General features: G+C 39.3%; 1 protein-coding gene across 7 annotated transcripts in view; it reads left to right on the forward strand.

Moving 5' to 3' along the window:
- RTKN2 (rhotekin 2) overlaps positions 1 to 18,573 on the forward strand; it is a 53,618-nt gene extending 35,045 nt beyond the window's left edge. For 6 of the 7 annotated variants that reach the window (XM_017746196.1, XM_017746197.1, XM_017746198.1 and 3 more), the window contains 6 exons: positions 88 to 182; positions 1,679 to 1,785; positions 2,803 to 2,934; positions 9,560 to 9,725; positions 11,662 to 11,769; positions 13,692 to 18,573. In XM_017746196.1, coding sequence (XP_017601685.1) covers positions 88 to 182; positions 1,679 to 1,785; positions 2,803 to 2,934; positions 9,560 to 9,725; positions 11,662 to 11,769; positions 13,692 to 14,245 — 1,162 coding nt within the window. In that variant the 3' untranslated portion in view covers positions 14,246 to 18,573. The remainder of the gene's footprint in view (positions 1 to 87; positions 183 to 1,678; positions 1,786 to 2,802; positions 2,935 to 9,559; positions 9,726 to 11,661; positions 11,770 to 13,691) is intronic. The other variant, XM_017746199.1, reaches the window with a different exon arrangement.
- Positions 18,574 to 21,744: the final 3,171 nt, after the last annotated feature.

The raw sequence follows: 21,744 nt of genomic DNA on the forward strand, positions 1-21,744 counted from the left end.
GTACCCAAATGTGGTATCTCAGGCATGTCTAGACCTGAGCAACATCAAGCAGAAATGTCCTAAATGTGCCATTTCTTTCACATTTAGTGGTGCAAAGTACAGTTTGCTAGCATACACCACTTTGGGGCTGGAAAGCGCTGAGGACAATTTCAGGACCCACAACCTTACCATTACAGGAAATGGTAAGTACATATGGTACCAATTTAAGGAAATAAAAAGCCAGTAACATTTTGCATTAAACTCTTGTAAACTAAAGAGCTTAAAGAGATTATTTTTCTTGATACTCAATATAGAACAACTTTAATAAAATATTTAACGGCTCTAAAGCAGGCATCTGTACACAGCTGAATAAACTATAAGTTGAGTAAAATTTCAAGTCCAGATGAAAAATGTAATTCTTTTGGGAGTTCCTTCTGTCATTTGCATATCCGTCTTATGTGAGTTGTAGTTATATACAAATTATTTCCCCTTCCTCACAGCCAAGGAAGGGTATCAGAACGAAGAACAGCTTGTTCCTCTGTAGTCAGAAGAAAAATTGCTTCAGTTTGGTGAGGTTTGTTCAAGGCCCAGATTTAACACAGGACTTAAGTGTGTGTGCTTGTAGTCTGTGCTGGCTGCTGTCCTTCAGCTCTGGGGCAGCACCAGTTGGGAGCAATTCAACACCATGGGGGACTGATTATACTGCAACTGATGGTGGTGTTTTCACTTTTTGGTACTTTGTCCATTATTTTCTGCAAGGACAGTCCCTCCCATAAGCCATGCTCCAACTGTTAACCTAAGGCATGGGACTTTCACTGTTGCTTCTGGGAACTTAAATCATTTACTGGGGTAAACTTGACCTCAAAGGGAATTTCCTTCTTTACGTTTCAGTAATTCTGAATAAGTACAGATTTGAAGATTTATGGGGCATTTATTTCTTGAAGTGTTGGATGAATAATTCTGAGCACCTTTGATATTTGTAAGCCTTTCTTTATTAGTACTTTATATTCTTCTTGAAGTTCCTTTTTCTGACATTATTTACATAATTTTGTCAGGTGAGAAAGGACATATCTGGATATTTTGGTTCATCACAAGCAGTTCTAAACCATGACCAAAGACAGAGTCACATTAATGGAATGTTGCATTACCTACTTTTAATTACAGAAGAGAGAGCCTATAGCATAGCAGAGCTGAGTGATTCCAACTCATTAGAAACTCCTTGGAACCCTAAATGCTCTTCTAGTGCTGAAGGCAGAAGTAGATACAAATTCCAAGCCTTATTAAAACAATCTGAGCAAAGTGCTCATGTACAAATATAGCTGTGTGCCACAATGGGATGGGCTCAGGGATCATACTAGATGAGAGCGTCAGTGTACTTACCTTTCAAAGTGTTTTAGCTCTGAAATGAGCTGTATTTTATGTAAAAACACCTCTTTTTTGCAGAACAATATTGCCATTTTTACTTGAAATTATTTTGGAATTTACTATTTTTTTCCAATTAAAAAACACTTCCTGAAGACTAAAAATTAGTTTTAGTCTAGTCCTACAGGATTAAATCTCTTTTCTTAAAGTATGAAAATATGCTTATTTTCACTCACGATCTTAATGTAAAAACAGATGTAGAAAGCTAAACTATAAGTTTAGGGCAATTGATCAGAACTGAGTGTTTGTCTGCCTTTTGCCTTTTTCTTTCCCCCAGAGGAATCCTCTTTTTGGCTGCCCCTGTATGGAAACATGTGTTGCCGTTTAGTTGTCCAGCCCTCCTGCATGGCCAGGGATATGATGGCAGGATTTCTAAACCAGCAGGTAAGAAGACCTTGCTTGTGTTTGCATCCTGGGCTGTTAATAGCTGTCACTAAGAGTCAATTGTTAAAACCTTTGCTTTTGCCTGAAGTGGTTTATTGAGAACTGGTGTTTTTTCCTGTTCTACTTAGAGCAAGGGGGAAACTCTCTCATGGCTGCATTCACAAATGGTGCCTTCAGTGGCTGAGCATGGAGAAATCAATGTTTCTTTGGCATGAATGATGTAGGTTGTTAGTAAAGATCAAGTACAACTCTTGTTTCAGAGTTGGTTTGCACTGGTACTTGACGGCATCAGTCCTAATAATCCTGTGGCTCTCATCCTTGTACATAGCCCTTGTTGTGCTGGCACAAGAGTTCATATCACAGCATGGTGAATCAGGCTGGTGAACCGAGCCATATTTAAACTCATCCCTTCAGAAATTATTCATCTGAACTCACTTTACTTCTCTATTTTGGTTCGTTGCACAACTAGGCATATGAGAAGGTGATAGTAGAGCACCAGAGGGTCTGGGTCATTTGTCAGGAGTGCTGAATTACAGGCTTTAAACTGGTTGTGAAACTGTTATGTTTTTATGAAAGCTGTTCAGAAAATTCGTTTGAGAAAGTGGAATTCTAGACAAACGTCTTTGCTTGACATTTGTTGAATGTACTGTGTATTCCCAAAGTGTAATACTCTTTTTATTTCTATTATTGTGCAATTGCTGTAGCTAATAAAGGTGCTTTCTTTTTTACAGTAGACACCAGATCTAGATTTCGTTCTGTGTGAACCAGCAGATTCTGTACTGTTAGTGTCACATGGCAATAAATCTGCAAAAACTGTAAAACACCAGAAGACATTTGAAGTACTGCTAATGTTTCAGAAATCAGTGACTGAAATGTTCTGTAACAAAAAGTCTTTGTTGTAGGAATGGATTTGGTGTGGCTAAGTTTTCACCACTCAGGGCTGATACGTGTACACCTTATTAATATGGTTTTGTTTTAGGTTTATGTTTGGCAGTTTCTGACTATTCTTCCCTTTAGCAAATGGTAGGAGGTCTAATGAGCTGGAGGAGGCTGTATTGTGTACTGAGAGGTGGCAAACTCTTTTGTTATTACTCACCAGAAGAAATTGAGGCTAAACTGGAGCCAGCATTGACAGTTTCCATCAACAAGGTAAAATTGGTTGTATGGGGATTTTTTTCTTTTGGTTGTTGGGGTTTTTTAATTTATTGGATTATTTTGGGGAACATTTTTTTTTGGTTTAAGAAATATGTGCAGTCATTTGGGCTCTAAGCTGCTGGTACGCAGAGTGCCTTACAGGTGAAATGAGGGTGGGATGTGCTTCTGTGAAATTTGCAGTCCCCCAGCAGAAACGTAACATTCCTTAGCTGTGGATGTAAATTCCTTCTGTTGCATTAGACTGGTTAGCATAGAGGCAAAAGGGAGGGTGTTTTTCTATAGAAAAACTAATAACTTTTTATATGATAGTTCTGTAAGACAGCCCTTGGAAACGTATTGCTTACAGTCCCCTAGCAATGTTCTGGTAGACTTCTGTCCTCAGCAAGGTGGAATTCCAACAAAAGCTTTTTTGTTGTTATGTGTTATTTAGCCACAGTCTTAATTAGAAGGAGAGCTGGAAAATTTTTCAAAATATTTCAGTGCCTTAAAATAAGCTGCTTTTCTTAATGCTGGTTTTGTCCAGGGCACAATAACTTTGGAAGCTCTGTTCTCTAGGATGATATTATTGCTGTTTTTCATGCCCTGATTGAAAAGCCTGGGCTTAAAACATAAATTTAAAATGTTGCTTACTATTTGGCCAAAGAAACAGTAATTAATCTGAAGTAATCTGAACGTTATCGGAAAGACCTTCTAGAATGGCAAGCATTAGAGAGAACAGATGCTCTCAAAAACTGGTTTTGGTGCAGGCATCAAGGGTTAATATCCCATAAGGATGGGCAGAGGAATTGAATGTTATTTGCAATCACATAGCTGAGTTCATCTTACATAAGTAAATAGACACATTTGGAAGCTGTGTTAAGCACAGGTCGCTGTGGATTCCACTGCTGTGCTGCCGTGAGCGCTCGGTGCCAGCACTAATTCCGAGAGAAGCGTTCCTGGGCCCGGCTGCTTGGTCAGCTGCTGCTGTGCTGTGCCAGGGCAGGCACGGGGGCAGCTGACGGAGCGATTGCACAGGGCAACTCATGGGGGTTAAAGTCACTTCGTCTGGGGCAGGAGGACGCTTGGCTTCAACTGTGCTTCCCTTTAATCTGTTCTCTTACCCAGCTCATTACATGGCTGCACAAATGCTTGTGTGGTACAAGCACGGGGCTCAGCTATGACTGGGAACGTGAGGGGGCATGGGGTGACAAAGAACTGCTTCTTACAGCAGCAGTATCAGCTTTTGGTGGCTTGAGTGTTCTTGGGAGAGATGCATTCTCCTTCAGAGTGAGACTGATGTGGAACCCAAACATTTAAATGGGTCATAACCATGTGACCTGTTTGTGTTAAGATGTTTTTTAATTGCTAAGATTGAAATTGATTCCTTAAATAAAAGTACCTTTTTTCCTAGTGCTATTTTTTTTCTCCCAACTGTTCATACATTTACATTAAATAAATATTTATACTGTGATATATATTTAAGTAGGTTTACTTGCTTACCTCTTCAGTCACTTTCAATTTCACTAGTCAGCCTCTGCCATAATTCTGTTTTCCAGCTGTTCGCAGTATCAGTTAAGAAATTGTAAACTTTAGTAAATTATAGAATGACTAAATCATTCTAAAACGTGACAGGAATATTTTTTAAAGTTATCTATCAAGCTGCCTCATATCTTTCCTTAGAGTTTTCTGGTTTAGTCTAAATTCCAATTCTGCTTTTCCTTTTAAAATAACCATATTGTTCTAAGATATTTTGCTCCTCCAAGTAACCAATGCACTTAGAACCTGAAATCCAGTTTGATAAGCCTTTGGTGAGAGACTGTCCTTATGTTTGCAGGGTATCCTTAAAGCTAACATGTAGAAGGTACATGATTTATGTATCTTACACCATTTTACGAAAATGTCAGACTGTGGGAGAATGACTGTGAATCCTTCTTCAATTTAAATTAAAACTAGAAAAAAAGAAAATGCAATTGAAAACATATTTGGATACTTTACTACTTAAACAGTTTCTCTTGAAACTAACTTAATGCCTGCGGATATTTTTTGATTCCTTTGTTATGAAATTTCTCTTACGGATTAAATGAAAGCAGACTAATCATATGGGCTTGTCTGCTACATGTTGTTATAGAAACAGCAATTTCGAAGTGAAAGTTGAGATCGAACATCAACTCTAGACGTTCTAACTAAAATCTCTTCGAGTTGTATATGTGGCATTTTCATTTGTAATGTGAAGCTGATCCTTTATATGTAATTTAAAGATACTTTCTGAGAAGTAATGAAATCATCTGAATTTATGAGAAATTCTCTGGAAAATGTTCACACCGATAGCCGTATTTCCCATTCCCTTTGAATTGAGACTTGAAGAAGCCATTAAGACCAGCAAAGTCATTACTTCAACTTTAGATGACTTCACTGCTACTGCTGTTGAGCAAGAATGGTTCTGCAGTTCCTATTATGCAAGTGCTACTGTTATTGTTCCAGCTAAATGTGACTATAACGTATTATATTGCACAACTAAGTAGGAAAAGAGAAATGATATTTTCTGTAGCAAAGAAAATTTACTGGAATCCAATTTGAAGAAATATTCTTTATGGGCCAGTTCCTGAATTTTTTTCAAGTTTTCTTTAGTTGGAAATAAAAAATAAAGGCCTAGCCTACACCTGATAGCTTAGCAAATTGGTGCATGTGCCAGCAGTTCATGCTAGTTGTTCAGTGTTTGGAATTCATAATCTATTATGTTTGGTTCATAGATTATAAAAGTTTTTTTGTGCCATGGGTGCCTGAAACTTCAGGAATTCTGGGATGTTGCCTGTAGTCCCGCGCGTATTTTTCCCATGCAGTCTTTGTCCTGGGACCCTGCAGTCAGCAAGCCCAGGACTCTCTCTGTGCTTTTGCTGATTGCTGAGGGGAGCAGGGTGAGGAGCAAGTGTTTGCAGCCACAGGCTCAGGGCTCATGGGAACACTGCTGAGCAGTGCAGCAGGAGCAGAGGGACAAAATCAATCTGGAATTACCTTTAATGACAGTCCTTGTTGGTGCAGGTGTTCTGGCTAGGTCAGGGAGCGGACTTTGTTGGAAAATGTGGCGATGGTTGCAGCAGCACAAATTCAAGGGAACCATGCATATTTCTAGGGAACCAGGGAATTCCTCTTTGGGCTGGAGCAGAGGAATATGGATACGAGTTCTTGACCATGTGAGCTTTTAGGGAGCCAGCAACATGAGCAATATTCACTGTACATGTTGGGGAACTCCAGCATGGAGGAATGAGATCAGCCCTGAAAATATCCGTATTCCCTGTAGTAAGGACTTTGTCCCACTGGTTGGCTTAGAAAAGCCTTCCTACCTGTGAAAATATATTGGAAAAGCATAGACTAGTTAAGGGCCTCCAAATGTCTGGTATCTCATATCCAGAGAGTTTAGTCCTGCAGTTGCTTGAAAGAGGTTGTGGATGCAGGCTGGGGAAGCAGATAGAACACCCAGATCCTTGTAGCACGCATACTCAAATTGAGCAGTTTGAAAGCTGCTTTATTGGCCCCCTGAAGCTTCACAAAAGGCTGGCTGGTCATATATTGCTATCATCTTCTCCACATTTTCAACTGCTGCATTTCTCCCAAGATCAATGGCACAGATATCCTAATATTTCTTGTCCATGTCATACTCACACATTGTACTGACCAGCCAGTGGCCATGAGGATGTCACATAAGTACAAGCTCACAAAACAAGGAAGGGACAAAATATCAGCTAATAGACTGGATTTGGTCTTCTGCATTAATGTGCTTGAAAGCCATAATTTCAAATTGAAACATAATTCCCTGCTTGCCTAAAACAAACGTCATGGAAATTATTAAACATTACAGTAGAAACCAACACATGAACAGGTTATACTTGTTTCCAATGTTGTACTGTTTTTTCTTGTTTTTTTTTTTTTTTTTTGTACTAAAAACATGAAGGGAGTTTGTTATATTTGATTTGTTTAATCTTAAAATAGATACACAGAACTGGGTCTCTAGGTTATTCAATATTTTTCTTAAGAACTGTAGTTTGTTTTGATGTCTTAAAATCGTCTTTATAACCAGTGCTTCTTAGTGTGTCAGGACTGGCTTAGCAGGAAAGTGTTGTACCTCAGCAATAAAAAAAGTTCTCTCTCTCTATCTCTGTCTCTTCTTAGCTTAAAATTTGAGCTTTCTAGAGAGGTGCTATCAGGCAAAGAGATTTTATTTGTGGGGAGAAATATAGAATAAGGTTGTACCATGTATTTTTCCCTTTTAGTCTTTCCCTGTCTTCAAAGAAATAATCTTTTGCGTAAAGAATATAAAACTGGCTTCAGCTTCCCCGTAAGAGTCACTTGAGTTCAAGATTCAGCTGTTTTCCTGTTGCCATCCACCGATTGTTCTGGTCTTTACAATTGCTATAGCAGAGTCGGTTCAGGTTTTTTAGAAGACTGGGAAAGATATTATTACAACATGGTAAAATAAAGCACTTTTTGTGGTTTTTTTTTTTTTTGGGGGGGGGGTGGTTTTTCTGTTGGTTTTTGTTTGGTTTTAATAGGTTTTTGTTGGTTTGGGTTTTGTTTTTATTAAGTGGAACTGGGCATGTCGTGTAATTCACCCAAGCTTGGTAAATTCATCAGCCCATTGCTGTAATGGCATCTTGTATGACTCCTGAAATATTCAAGCATCAGATATAGATTGTTGCTTGAGGATTTATCTCCTTTGAATAATACCACAGTTGTGGGATAAAACCTGCAGCAAACATCATTAAATAAACTTGTGTGTACGGTATGCTTGAAGTTCTTACCTGTCAAATGTTAATCTACTTGATTTCATTTTTTTGCTGGTATCTATGGTTACCTGAGTTAATGGGATATAGAGCACTTATGGATGAATTACTTCATCTCCTATTTTTAGACAGAAGAATTTAAATGAGCATATCCATCAGATATGCTACAAGCAGCTGTTGGTATTTCAAATGGTTACTTCAGTTATGCATTTAAAATCTGGGGAATGGTCTGTAGAATAATTTTTGTTTTTCTGAGTATCAGAACTAGGCTTATCCCCATGGGATCCCATGCGTAAACTTAATTTCTGTAGTTGTATGTTTAATGCCTTTAGCAGATGTTTGACATTTGGTTGAGTTGTGTAAAAGGGACCTGGTTGTTCTGTCCCCACTGTATTTTGAGGAATGCCCTGAGGCCACCTTTGTGGTCAGATTCACCGTCCATCCAGACAGGAGATGTTCGAACACAGCCCTGGCTGTGATTGTTGGCTTCCTTCAAATCCTGGGCACTGCCCATGCCAGGAATATCCTTGTGTATTCCTGCACAAGGCAGGGGGGCACTGCACGGTCTTGCTGCATGTTTGGTGTCCTCATGTCCTGCCAGGGCTCTGGGGCTAGCCAGCTGTAGGGGGCCAGCTGGCACCTGGGCACCAAAACTCATTACTGTGCTCTCCTGGGCATGCCAGAAACCTCTCAGGAGCAGTGTTGTAATGGGCTGCTGCTTGTTCAGTCAGGTCGAGTTGCATGTGCAAAGATACTCCCAGGGCTTCTGCCTTACTTCTGTAAATAAAGTGATGTTAATTGTTTTAATTTGCTCATCATGTTGTGGTGAGCAGCAGTGTTGACCCAGTTGTGTTCTGGAATTCTTTTAGTTGTATTTTAGCCAGACTTAAAACTTTTAGCATTTTACACACACACAAAAATAATTGTTAGGGATAAGTGTTTTTGGTTTTTTTTTTTAATTGTAGTAATGCCATAACAAAGAAAGTAAATACTCTGAAAATACCACTGGATCTAGTCTAGAGCAATTGAACTATGTCCCTGAACACAAGGAGAAACTTTGGCTCCAACAGTGCTGCTGTGTAATCTGAGAGCTTTTCTAACTCTAGCTGAAGAGATTTTATAGACTTGTTACACTTCTTGGATATATATACACATTTAATTATTTCTACGTAGCTCTCCCTAATTAAGGTAAAACTAAAATATCTATTTTTAAATGGCAAATAGGGTGGTTTTTTTCTCTTAGAGCAAAATCTTGTGTTCTAGTAGAACTGTATGGGGTACTGCTCCAAATGCCCCTTTAAAGGTGGCCTAGGTAAGTTTCTTTTTAATTTTCCTGTCACTATTGTATTAGCCCTGAATGTCCTGATTCGCTAAGATGAAAACAAAATGGATACAAGTTTACAATGCGGTGGGTAAACAATGGCCCACAGAAGCACAGTAGGAGGTGTAAATAGTAGCTGTAATAACGTGGTTGTCCATCTGAATGTTTGGAGAAAAGGAACTGCTTGCTGTTATTGTAGATTATTCCCTAAACTGCTGTGGAGAAGAGTGAGCAGTGTGAGATTAGCTGGTGAAGGTAGAGGGAGGGGTAACACAGAATTACAGTACATTCTGTAATTCAGGACTGAACTGCAGTAATTGTGTTCTATTCCCTTATTTTTTGTATTTTATGTCATTTTAATAGTTTTATGAGAAAAAAAATTTATAATCAGTTCCTGACATTAGTTCATCTTTTTTGTTTTTAATTGGGTATTAATCTGGAGTAGACAAAAAGCCAAATTCTACCTTCCTTGCACTGTCATTGGCCATAAGTTGATGCCAGTGTGAAGCAGTAACTCATCACCATAGTTTATTGTTCCTAGGAAACCAGGATTCGAGCTGTGGATAAGGACTCCAAGAGAAGAACTAATAACTTCTCTGTTATCAACCCTGTGTCTGGAGAGGCTGTGACGCAACGTTTTGCTACTGACAGTAGGGATGAACTTCATAAGTGGATGGAGGCTTTCTGGCAGCACTTTTATGATCTGAGTAAGTAAGCAGGCAGTGCTGGCAGTGTGCCCTCCGACTGGGGCGTTATGTAACATCAAAGGGATCTTTGAGCAATTTGAGTTGGAATTGCCTCATACGCCTTTGTTTGCAACAACGAAAAGAAAATGTTCTCTGGGATAATATTGGGTGGTGGTCTAAGCCGTTGGAAGGCAAATATTTGACTAAACCAGAGTCCATGTGTTCAGTCTGTGTTTTTGCAGGAAACCAGAGGCAGAATATATCCATCAATCTCAAAAAAACTTCTTCTCTTAGCAGTGTTCTAGATAATGTTTTTAAAGACTGCTAAATTCTCGCTGTCTCTTCCTCCTCCCCACTGTAGTGGGAAGAGTCCACCTCTGCCTGGGCATCCTACCAGTGGTGTGTTGGTTTGATGAGATCCTGCAAGTATGAAACCTTAGTATAGAAACCTTAGTGACAAGTGGTGAGGATGCTGGAATCATGTGGGGCCCTGGCTAGGATGTGGATTCGGCCAGTTCTTGCAAGTAATCATAAGTAAACATGGAGTTTCCTTGCCCAGCAGTTATATGGATGAATTAAATTACAATTTGTTATAACAGGGATTGCTTGATTCTGTTGTAGTTCAAATGTTTTGGTAGCCCTCTTCACATGGGAATATGCTCACCCAGCCACACTCCATCCAGTCAAGCAAATACACACTGCTTACCTGGGCCTGGTAAAAGCTGTACCTCAGCCTTTGTAACAGGTGATAAAGTGTTACCCTGATCCTTTGGCAAACCTCTGGAACAACACTGATCTTACATGGCAGAGGGAACTCATTTATTGTGTGAAACATTGTTGAAGTAGTATATTGTGTTCCTTGTTTATCACCAAATACTTATTATAAAAACTGCATAGAATAATTTGCCTGTGTGTTTTTTTCTCTGCTTCCTGCTTGACTCACAGGTTTACTGAGGGTAGAGACTGTCAGTTTTTATGCTGCTATTGACAAGGTAGATTTACTTCCTGATAGGCATTGTTATCAGGTCAGAAAACAGAACCAGGTCAATTAATGAAATATCAGTCTTTAGCCAGAGACAACACCAATAAGATAATTGAATTGAGGTTGTGGAAACTCGGTATCGTAGTTGTATTTCCAGTCATTTCTAGCTCTGACTTACAGTGAGAAAAGGCACTATCAATTAAAGAAACACACCAAGCAAAAACTAGGGCATCCTCTTTAAATTATCTGTAGAGTGGGGTAAAAGAACTACTTCTTATTCATTATAGATAGAATACTACCCACGGATTTTTTGAGACATTTTCCTTAGATTCTGAAAAAATGGGTCACTTGGCATTTAAATGCCTTTTTTCTTCCCTGGTTCTAAAATTCTCTTAAAATTAATGTGCTCAGAAAACTTGGAATGATTGGTATGAACAAAGTAATTTTACTGTGTCTTGTTTTCCTTAAGGTCAAAATCTATTAATAGTAAAAGAGGTTTCTTTGTCTGCTAAGGGATAAAAGGCAAGTTATCCTCTATTAAAAACAGACTGTTCCTTTGCCATAACATTGTAACATAGCTGTATAGCATCCGGCTTGCAGGATATTGGAGTTTGTCCCTGGTTACTTCATGAAGCTTCCCGAACCTTAAATTTTTTTCTGGTTTTTTCCCCCCCCCCTCCTTGGATTTATACTGTTTGGGGATTTGAAGGCAAATTATGATCTTTACCCATCATAGTGTAACAGTAATGCTGGGGTGCTTAAATTACAGGTAGGATCTTATGACCTTTGTGCTAAGAGAGTGGGTACAGAGGTGAAAATACAAATGCATCCTGAGCATTCAAGCTAAACAAAAGTAAATGCTTACTGTTTAGCATTACTTTGGAGGTAGTTTCCTAACACAAACTAATAACTTCCATTTTTTTTTCCAGGCTGAAGTTTTTTAAGTTCCAGTCATTGTTATCTTTTCTCTCTCAGGCCAGTGGAAACATTGTTGTGAGGAACTTATGAAAATTGAGATTATGTCACCACGGAAACCACCTTTGTTCTTGACAAAGGAAGCGACCTCCGTCTACCATGATATGAGTAAGTGGGATTTGCCTTTTCAAGTTGCAGAGTAACAGAAACAACATTGTCTGAATTCAGATGGCTTCTGGTGTTGGTGTTGAAACACTTAGTTTTTCAAGGACAATTCAGACAGTGAAAGAGCAACATAATTGCATACCAAGGAGTTAATATTAAGTCTGAATTTGTAGTAGTGCAAATAATTAATACATTTTTATACCTTGAGCTAAAAATCTGCAGTCTGCCCTGAACACACTCAAAAACGCTGTCACTAGAAATAAACACTCATAGTAAGAGTACTATAAAGCTCAGAAAATGTAAAGGTAAAATAGTCCGGCTTGGAAACCAGTTGCATGAAATTAATCTGCTGTTCTTAAAGCTATTTTAGGGCTTACCTAGCATAACTCACCTAATTGTTTAGTCTTCGGTAATGATGTTGAAAAATACGCTCGGAAAATCTAGCTAGAGTGTATCTGGGACTTGTATTTCTGCAGAGAAAAATGGTATGCAGCAGGATTTTTTTAATAGTTTTGTTACTGAAATAATATTTACAGACTAGAAAAATAGGTCACTTTGTTTTACTGGATCCAATGCAGTATTGACTGAGAAACACTGTACAACTCTAAATGCCTGACTGCTTGCTGCTTGGGATGGAGCTGTGATGATGCTCAAAATGCCATGTGGGTCACTGAGTTACCGTGCATCAGAGCACTGAACAGTCAAGTTTTATCTAAGCTGTGAATGCAGAGCAGAAATGCAGTAAATGAACCACACAGAGGCTTTACAAAGGTAACATGGTAGCATCGTTCCACTGATACACATGTACCTCAGTGAGGGGCAGAACACAAACTTCATTTCACTCTTAATACACCATTTTTTCCCAAGCTTATTTATAGTATTTGTAGTACCCTGTACTCAGCACTGGTGAGGCACCTCAAATCCTGTGTTTAGTTCTGGGCCCCTCACTACAAGAAAGACACTGAGAGGCTGGGGTGTGTCCAGAGAAGGGCAATGAAGCTGGGGAAGGGTCTGGAGCACAAGTGTGGTGGGGAGTGACTGAGGGAGCTGGGGGTGTTTAGCCTGGAGAAAAGGAGGCTCAGAGGGGGGGCCCTCTTGGCTCTCTGCAGCTCCCTGGAAGGAGGGCGTAGCCAGGGGGATTCAGTTCCTTTTCTCAAGTAACAGGTGACAGGACAAGGGGAAACGACCTCAAGTTGCCCCGGGGGAGGTTTAGATTGGACATTAGGAAAAATTTCTTCACAGAAGGGATTGTCAAGCAGTGGCACAGGCTGCCCAGGGCAGTGGTGGGGACATGTGTTAGTGGTGGACTTGGCAGTGCTGGGTTAACAGTTGGACATGATAATCTTTAAAGGTCTCTTCCAACCTAAACTGTTCTGTGATTCTATTTAAAATCAGATTCTGCTGCTGTTTGAGGCTGGTACTACTGCAGTATACAGGGAAAGCTCAGTAAGAAGAATAAGAAACGGAGCAAGGCAGTCTTAAAGCACATAGAGAAAAATGATAATGTAAAGATGTCCCATTTTCTACAGGCTGGCAGCACAAGAATATTTAGTCACAGACTTTCATGGGCCTCCCGTGAAACGAAATTTTCAAAGCACTATACAACAAAATGTGTTTAATATCTAATACATACATGTTTCCCAGTAGTACATTATTTTTGCTTTTACTTGGAAAGAAATATCAGTGCCTACCCTGCTGCCTCAGTGCCAGCTGTCACAAAAACAGTTCCCTCCTGTCACCTCAGTTCTCCCTTGGATAGCATATGTAATATTTTCCATTTCATCCACTAATACTCTTACTAGTTCAGACTTGGTGAGACATAGCTAATGCAGTTTTGTATTCTGAGCAGCAATAACGAAATAGATAGAAGTAAAATCATTGGTGGTGTTTTAATCTGGGTTAATTGCTGTCCCTTAAAATTACAGGCATTGATTCTCCAGTGAAGCATGAGGGCTTAGCTGATATCATACAAAGGAAAATTGAAGAGAGTCATGGTGAGTTCCTTCTTGGCCAGCAAGAAGAGTCTGCATCTGCCCTATGGGCTTCACTCTTTGATGGATCTCATGAGATGACTGTTCAGAAAAACACGCATCTGGACCCAAAAAGAGATGCTACAAGTCCTAATGACAGCAGAGGAAAGAAAAGAAGAGCTCCACCTCCACCCTCTGATAAGTCACCATACAGTGCAAAAGCACAGGTGAACACAGAGCAACTGGGCAAGGAAAACTGGGGGAAGCCTGACCCCACATCTGCCAGTAGCTCTTCCTTTGAGTCAGTGTTAGCTACAAAAATGCAGCAGCTGCAGACCCCCATTGCTGCTCCTCGCAAAATTGGTCCTTGTAGAAAAAGTGGTTTAGCTGGCCCGGGGAATCCCATTTCTCTAGTCAGCAAGACCAAGTGTGAAACCAAACCGGTACCAACCCCTAGGCAGAAAGGCATCACAGAAATACTAGACCCCAGGTCCTGGTTGCATCCGTAGGCATCACATTTAGCTTAGAGGAGTCCTTGGAATTTTCTCAGCCTTCTCCTAATACTCTTCAGTAAAAGTAGATTTCAGCATATAGCTCAAGTGTTTCCTGTAAGCCAGGGCATTACTGCTAGCTGCAGTCTCAGCTGTACTCATTAGTGCTCACTAATAATAATCTAAATAATTGCACTAGAATGGGGTGGGGGGGTTTCTCTCTGTCTGGAGTAACGGTGCTATTTTTGAAAACAATAGTTCGGTACTTTCCTCTTGAAAAAACCACAGTGTTCAGCGCCCCACCAGCGGGAAGGTAACCAGTGCCTTCTACCAGTCTTCAGCTTAGCCCATCCACAGCTCCTCAGACTACTTAAGTGGGAATTCACACATATTCAGCACAGATCTTGCAAAGCTGATTTTCTTGGGCTCCATGCTTGGCTTCACCTAAAATATCCCTCTCTCTCCCTCACTGTTTAGGAAACACTGCTTATATGGTAATCAAGTATGAAAAGCTTTTGTGCTGTTCTGAATGGCTCTGTAACTCCATATGAATTTCTGAGGCAGTTCTATCAATTTAGCCTGGGATTTCCCAAGCTCCTGCTGGTTCATGTGCTGTCTAAATGGATCAGGGTTATCTGTCTTTGAGCAAGGATATGATCCATCACTGCTGCTTATTTTGGGTTAAGACAAGTGTTTAAAAGCAGTGCCAGGTATGAGCACGTGCTCATATTATGGTTGTTTTTCCTGACAAACGTGGCTCTGTAACACAGCTCGTCCTTTGTGGAGCCTCTCAGCTGTTTGTGGTAGGGAGTTGGTTTGTAAACAGGCAGTGTTACTGGTAAACAAACAGGGTTTTTCACCACTTGTTCTTTCTGCAATAGCAGAGAATAAGCACTTCAGGTGAAGATACTGAACCTTGATATTCTTCCATCAGACTGTTCACCAGTTCCATAAGAAGCATGGGTTCTTAAGGTTCCTGTGGCACCTGCAAAACATCTACTGCATAAGGAAAAGCTGCATTCTCCTGGATCCACTGCTTAAATACCCCACCATTTCCTTGGTTCATGCATTTATCTCAGATGCTGGAACTTATCCAAGGGCAAAGGTCTGCTTGCAGTTCTTCCTCTGGAGCCTTGGTGCTCAGACTGGTGTTGAGAGGGTCATATCAGCAACTGTATAAATAGTTCATTTTTTGTTGGTTTTTTTTTTTTTTCCCCCGAAGTGTGGATGGCTCTGGGAGCTTTACCATTTCTCCAGAAGATACTGTGGGCATGGTTGGCTGGTTGGTTTATTTTATCTAAATTTTTGTCTTCAGCTAAGCTCTTGGCTGCACAGCTATAAAGGTATCTGCTGAATTCCCTCAGTAGTTCGTTGGCTATTTGGGATGGGGTTGAGAGGCAGGTTTCATTTACAAATCCTTTTGCAGGATTAGAGCCCTTTGTTCTAGAATGTCCTTGTTCATTCTTCGTTTAATCACATTCCATTTTCCCTCTGAAACAACCATAATCATTCTTACAATAAATCATGCTGTTACTTAAGTGGATGGTTTGTGAATGGTTTATAAATAGGAACAGAAAAACTGAAGAATAACTACATGATTATGTAAATCAGACAGTCGACTAAGTGGACTGTACAACTCTGAACAAGAAATGGAAAAAATAAATGGGGGGGAGAAAAAACATATTTTCCAAAATGCAGCTGCAGTTTATTTAGCTTTAAATCTAGCCTTAAATGTTGCTGTGCTTGGAAAGAAAAAACCCACCTTTTTCTTGGTAACCCCCTTTCATTTAGTGAAATATATATTTAAAAATAAATCTCATAAATATATAAGGCAAGAAGGCACCATAATGAGGAATTATTTTTAAATTCAACAGGCCATTGAATTTCAACAAGCAGTTTCTCTATTAAATTCAGTGGCTTTGTTTTGAACTGAACATACATATTTTAGCAAGGCATTTAATATTAATTTGAAGTCTTCAAGTGATGAGAATTCACTCATACCTCCTGTTGCAATACTTAATTACCCCAGGTACATTTTTCATTTGATTTTCTATTTGCATTTCTAGCTCCACCTTAAGTTATTTTGGTCTTTTTATGCATTTGATTGCTTATATTGATCTCTGTAGTATCAGCTTTTCTAATTGCTTGTGTGTAGTTATAAATCATGATTATGTCCCTTTTAACCTTTTCTCTGATGAGATGTACTGAATTCCTTAACTTTCCTATGGCAGTGAATGTTATCCAAGGCTAATTAATCTTCACGTTCTTCTCTGTATTTCTCATGTATAGAAATATTTGTAAGGGTGACATCTGAAGTAGATGCCATATGTCAATAGTGATCCATCAGGACTGTACAGAGACATAATGTGATCCTCTGATGAATATCTCCCTCCCTCTCCTCTCAAAAATTGCATTGTCCTTTTTTTTTTGTGGAGGCATTGCCTTGCATGCTGACTTTTATGGGCCAAGTCGTCTTCAGAGTCTTTCTCAAGAATGCGGTACATCATTCTCTTATTATCCTACCTTATATTTTCTTGGAAATACACGTTGTATTTTACCAGCGTTAAAATACTGCTCATGAACTGATCCAGATTGCTCTGTATAAGTGACCTGTCCTCATTCTTTACTACTCCAGCAGTCTGCATGTCCTTTGCAAATTTATTGCAAGTGATTTTTACAGTTTATTCCAGATCATTGATTTTTAAAATTGAATGCAAGGCAAGGTTTGTAGAGAGCAGTGATAAGTTTTTATTACATCAGTGACATGGGTAGGGGGTGGGGAAAAGCAAACAGACAGGCCATTGAGTTTCTGTCCCTTTTATACCAGAGCCTTTAAAACATTGAGTAAGATGGAAAATAGCTCTATTTCTTGCTGAATCCCTATTAATATTGTATTTTGAAATTATTATGATTTTTAAAGGAAATTACATGCTCATCTTGTTTTCAGAAGGTTACTCAGGGATCTTCTGGGTAACACCTCAGTGCAGGTGTCTTTGCAAGCCGAGCTTAGTATATAGAAGAGTGAAATGCAACCTGTTGTTCAAGACCTATTCTCCATGAAACTGTGTTGATATTTTATATCTATCCTTAAATTAGACTCATGTGGGCCAGTTCATGATATTGCTGTGACCACGTCTAAACAAACAAGGCCATTAATTAGTCTGTTAATCTGCTTCAGAACTATATAATCCCTATTACGAAGCAAGAGTTGACTTCAGGTTTTAGTATTTATTGTTACTTTTTCTTTTTTTTCCTGTTTTGTATTGCCATTATTGCCTTTGCATCTTCTGTTAAGCAAGTTGATTTAACCAGTAAAACCTGCAGGCTACCAGGAAACACTGAACTCAGCTATACAATAAAGTCAGTGCCCCTCGAGGAGCTGCTGCTCCCAGGCAGGAGAAGAAAATGTGACGTTTCACTGTCTTAGCGGCTCTGTTTGATCATGAGGATGCTTTAATTGCAGGACTCAAAATATCAGTGATCAAAACTCAAAAGTCATTAGGCAGTCTCCTGCTGGGATGAGGCTTGGAGGACAACAGAAGGCCTGTGGCTTCTCTCAGCCCTTGTGTCCCGTTCCCTCGTGTTCACATTTGTGTAGGCAAGTTGGAATGCTACTGCCAGGCAGGGAAGTCCATGGAGAAACGCTGCTCCCAGGATGAATGGCTCAAATGATCCAGTGTAGCACAGGGAGGACGCTGGTGGCACCTCTTGAGCTACACATGGGATTAGGGACTTTCCTGAGATACACATCAGGCCTGCTCTGAAAACTGTTCCTGCTTGTTCTCTGCTGGGGTGAATTAATGCTGCTTAAAACCAGAATTAAGTGATCGGATGCCATCTTGATGTGGGGAAGAGCAAGGAGTTAGCCTGAACTCTCCTTTTAGGAAGTACAACTTGAAAGTAATTGCTAGTTCAAACCTGAATATAAAGTTTCACAGAACATGAACAACTTTTGAAATATTGACTGAACAAAGACTTAATTTATTAGCTTTTTATAGTTACCTAATATCTTCAGCTGTTTACTTGGTCCTGGAATGGTAGATGGTACCTTCTGTGGTTTTAAAGGCATTACCTTCAAATGTTTACATTTTTACTAGTATTGTGATTTTTTTTTTTCCCATGGTAATAATATTAATAGTTATTTTATGGTGGCTTGTACGTATTTGGAAATACTGTCAGAGTATTCAGAGTTGATTTGTAATTAATGCAGACTGCCTTAATAGAAAAATGGAGATTTGGACACTAATGTATTGTGAAATGTTAGAATAGAAATCTTTTTTTGCTGCTAGCATATTGTATTTCTGTTAAGATATGCAAGTGAAATTAAAAACCTTTCTAGAATAAAAGGGTTTTGGTGTAATTTTCTTCACCCTGGAAGCTTTACTCCAGTGCATAAACCATGGCTGATGGCTGCTGTAAATTCAGTGAGCTCAGGGGCAGCTACTTTTCCCTTGGGCCTGCCATGAATGTACCCCTGTGGGCTCATACTGACAACAGCAAACAGTATCAGCCCCAGTTTTCTGATCTGGATGAAGGGAGGAAAAGCCATTTAACTGGCTTTCAAGTTAAATCAATGCTATCTGCCATCCAGTGAATCCAGTGGACTCCATCCTGTTTGAGTAGGTAAAGTTAGAAATGTTATCTGGGATGCATCTTTTCTCCACAAATGTGCCAAAACAAAACATCCTGGTTTAGGTTTCATCTTCCTTCTCTCATAGTGTTGCAGGAAAACAAGCGATGAAGCAGATTTACATCTTGCTCTCTGCTTTGTAAGGTGGCTTCATAAATGAGCCACTGACATCCATTAATTAATTAATTAATCCATCCATTAATTGTTTTTCCTTTCACAGGCAGCCTTGTGCTGAAGGGGAACTCCTATCCTCCTCACCACCTAGAGCTGGGTCTGGCACTGCTAATTTAGAGCTAACTGAGCTGCTCAAGTAGAGTGTTCTTTTGGCCCAGTTATGAAATTACTGTAATAAATGCAAAGGGAATTGCTAGACATCTTAATTTTGGAATAAGAGTCCATGAAAAAGCAAAGTGGGACTGACAATTGCAAGGCAAGACACAGTGCAGCTGAGTGATTTAATGAAAATCATGCTGCAGCTAAAGCTGCTGCAGTTTGCTTTAAGGGATCATGGGAATGTAAGATACTATGATCTCTTCATATAACCATTAGCAAATGGTTAAACTGTAATTGTTCCATATATGTATTATATACTCAAAAAAAACCAGTTTGTGAGACATCAAAATAAATTGGTTTTTATGAGGAAAGAACAATCTTTCAAGATTTTTGTATCAAGATAGCTTTCTAAAGGGTTTTTTATGTACCTCCCCAAAGGGAGAAAAATTATAAATAGTGAAGTATCTTTTATTCTGTTACAGTGTTTCTTCACATTTCTATAAACTTCTTGCAAAATAGTTAGAAAATGATACTATTTGTAATATACATTGTTTGACCTGAAGGGGTTTTTTGGCTCTTGTCCAGTGTTAGGTGGTGATGCAGGAGTACTTACAGAAAGAAGTTGTTTCATACACAACCTCTTCCCAAGCCCTTAGTAATTACAGGCTTTTTTATATGCGGAGGTGGCAAGCCTTTTAGTCTGTCAAAGTTTCACTTTGTGTCTCTGTCTGGACATGAATTCAGAGTGGCAGTTAAAAGTAAAAAATTGTATTCTTTAATTTACTTAAATTTTGGCATCACTGCTGTCTTGTAGCACTTGCAGCTTGGTAATATGCCACAAGAGTTTTTCTTCCAAGCTTTAAAATTTGTGTATTTTCTTTTGCTAAGAAGGAAAGGGTCAGCAAGTGTTCATCACATTCCTTTCTTTGACTATAAAAGTGGTTCCGAAATACGAATCTCTTTAAGTTTTTTCACCCTAAAGGAAAGAAGGTCCCAGTCTTTTCCATCTTTGTTTGGATTATACTTTCCATTTTCTATTTAGTGTCTATTTCAAAATCCCACATGTATTTCACAGTATCTTTCTTGAGCTGGGTGCCCAGAGCTGAACACGCACTACTCGCTTGAGGGACTCTTGATTTACAAGAACAGAATATGTTCATTAATATTGCCTCCATTTTACCTGCTCGTTCTGCATTAGCAAAAACCAAATAAAAATGTTTCCATCACTCTGTGGCCAGAATGGGGTGTACTTTAAAAAAGACGTTAAGCACACCATAACAGCACTAAGATCTTCTCTTGCCTAACATCTCACAAATTTCTCAATAGCAGGAAAAATTGTTATAACTGCATGGCTGGCAAGAGCGAGCTGCTTTGTCCTCACAGCATTTGTTTTTCAGGTGGCAACAGCAGCTTTACTTCCTTTGGTTTTGAGTGGTCATTACTCTTCAGTCCATCATGTCTGTATGCAAGGGTTGAGGGCTTTTGAAATAAACTGAGAGCAATTTAACTGACCTTCCCATGATGTGCATGGATCAGCTGGAGTGTCAGTTGCCAAAGCACTGAGCTGACAGATTCTTAGCCTGTGTATTTGGCTTGTAGGAAAATCAAGGACCTGTGGCAACTTTGCCATTCTTTCTTCAGAATCCAGGCCTAGTGACTGGATGTAGAGGATGAGAACACTCTTCTCATTGCTGTAGCTTTCTCACAGAGCATGGACCACCTGACATGGGGCAGACCAGCCCTTCAAGCACGGAAGAAACTTTGCTCAAAATTAGTAGAGTCTCAAATTTTATTAACTAAATGGAAAGCCCTTTATTAAAGACAAATCCTAATAATAGTATTCCACACATGGCTCCAGGTCAAATTGGATTTATTATACCATGCCTTTAATATGTCAGGATTTTTCTATTATTTTAATAAGAGTTCAAATGTGTGTCTAATAATACATCACATTTTACTCATGACCTCATTAGAAAGTTTCTTAAATATTTGCTTGATCATTATCCTAAAGAAGGAGAAAGGTCTGCTGTCTTGGGAACACCTCAGGTTTAACCCAGCTCGTGCAATAGCCACTTGAGCCTACAGCCTGATGTACAGTTTTCCATTCATTCATTTAAAATAATTGTATAGTTCCTTGGCAAGTAAAGTTAGTGATTTCCAAGCATTAATGTGTAACCTGCTATTTACATTTTTCATAAGGATAAACCAGAACATGTAAGTCTTCAGCTACTCTACAGCTTACTAGAATGATTAATACAAACATCAGCAGCAATTTATTTGCTTTTTTCTACATTTCCTTTGGCAGGGCAAATTCTGTCAACCATACCTGAAAAAAAAAAAGGAAAAAAAAAAAAGCCAAAACAGGAAAAGGAAAAGACAGAGCCAACTATTTAGTTAGGCTCCATCTGTCTCATGTTGAAGCATTAAGGAGAGCCAAGGGCTTGCTGCAGAAACAATTACTTGAGTCAGGGTACATACAAGTGTATAAATTCAGTTTGGGCTCTCACTGATATTAAACAAGAGTCAAGGGAGACACCACAGCTTCTCTGCCCCTCACTTTTAAATGTGAACCGTTGTGACAGAAGTTTCCATCACACTTTTTGAGGCATTAGTC

This window comes from Corvus brachyrhynchos, unplaced genomic scaffold (assembly GCF_000691975.1).
Source record: "Corvus brachyrhynchos isolate BGI_N302 unplaced genomic scaffold, ASM69197v1 scaffold279, whole genome shotgun sequence".
Classification (NCBI taxonomy): Eukaryota; Metazoa; Chordata; class Aves; order Passeriformes; family Corvidae; genus Corvus; species Corvus brachyrhynchos.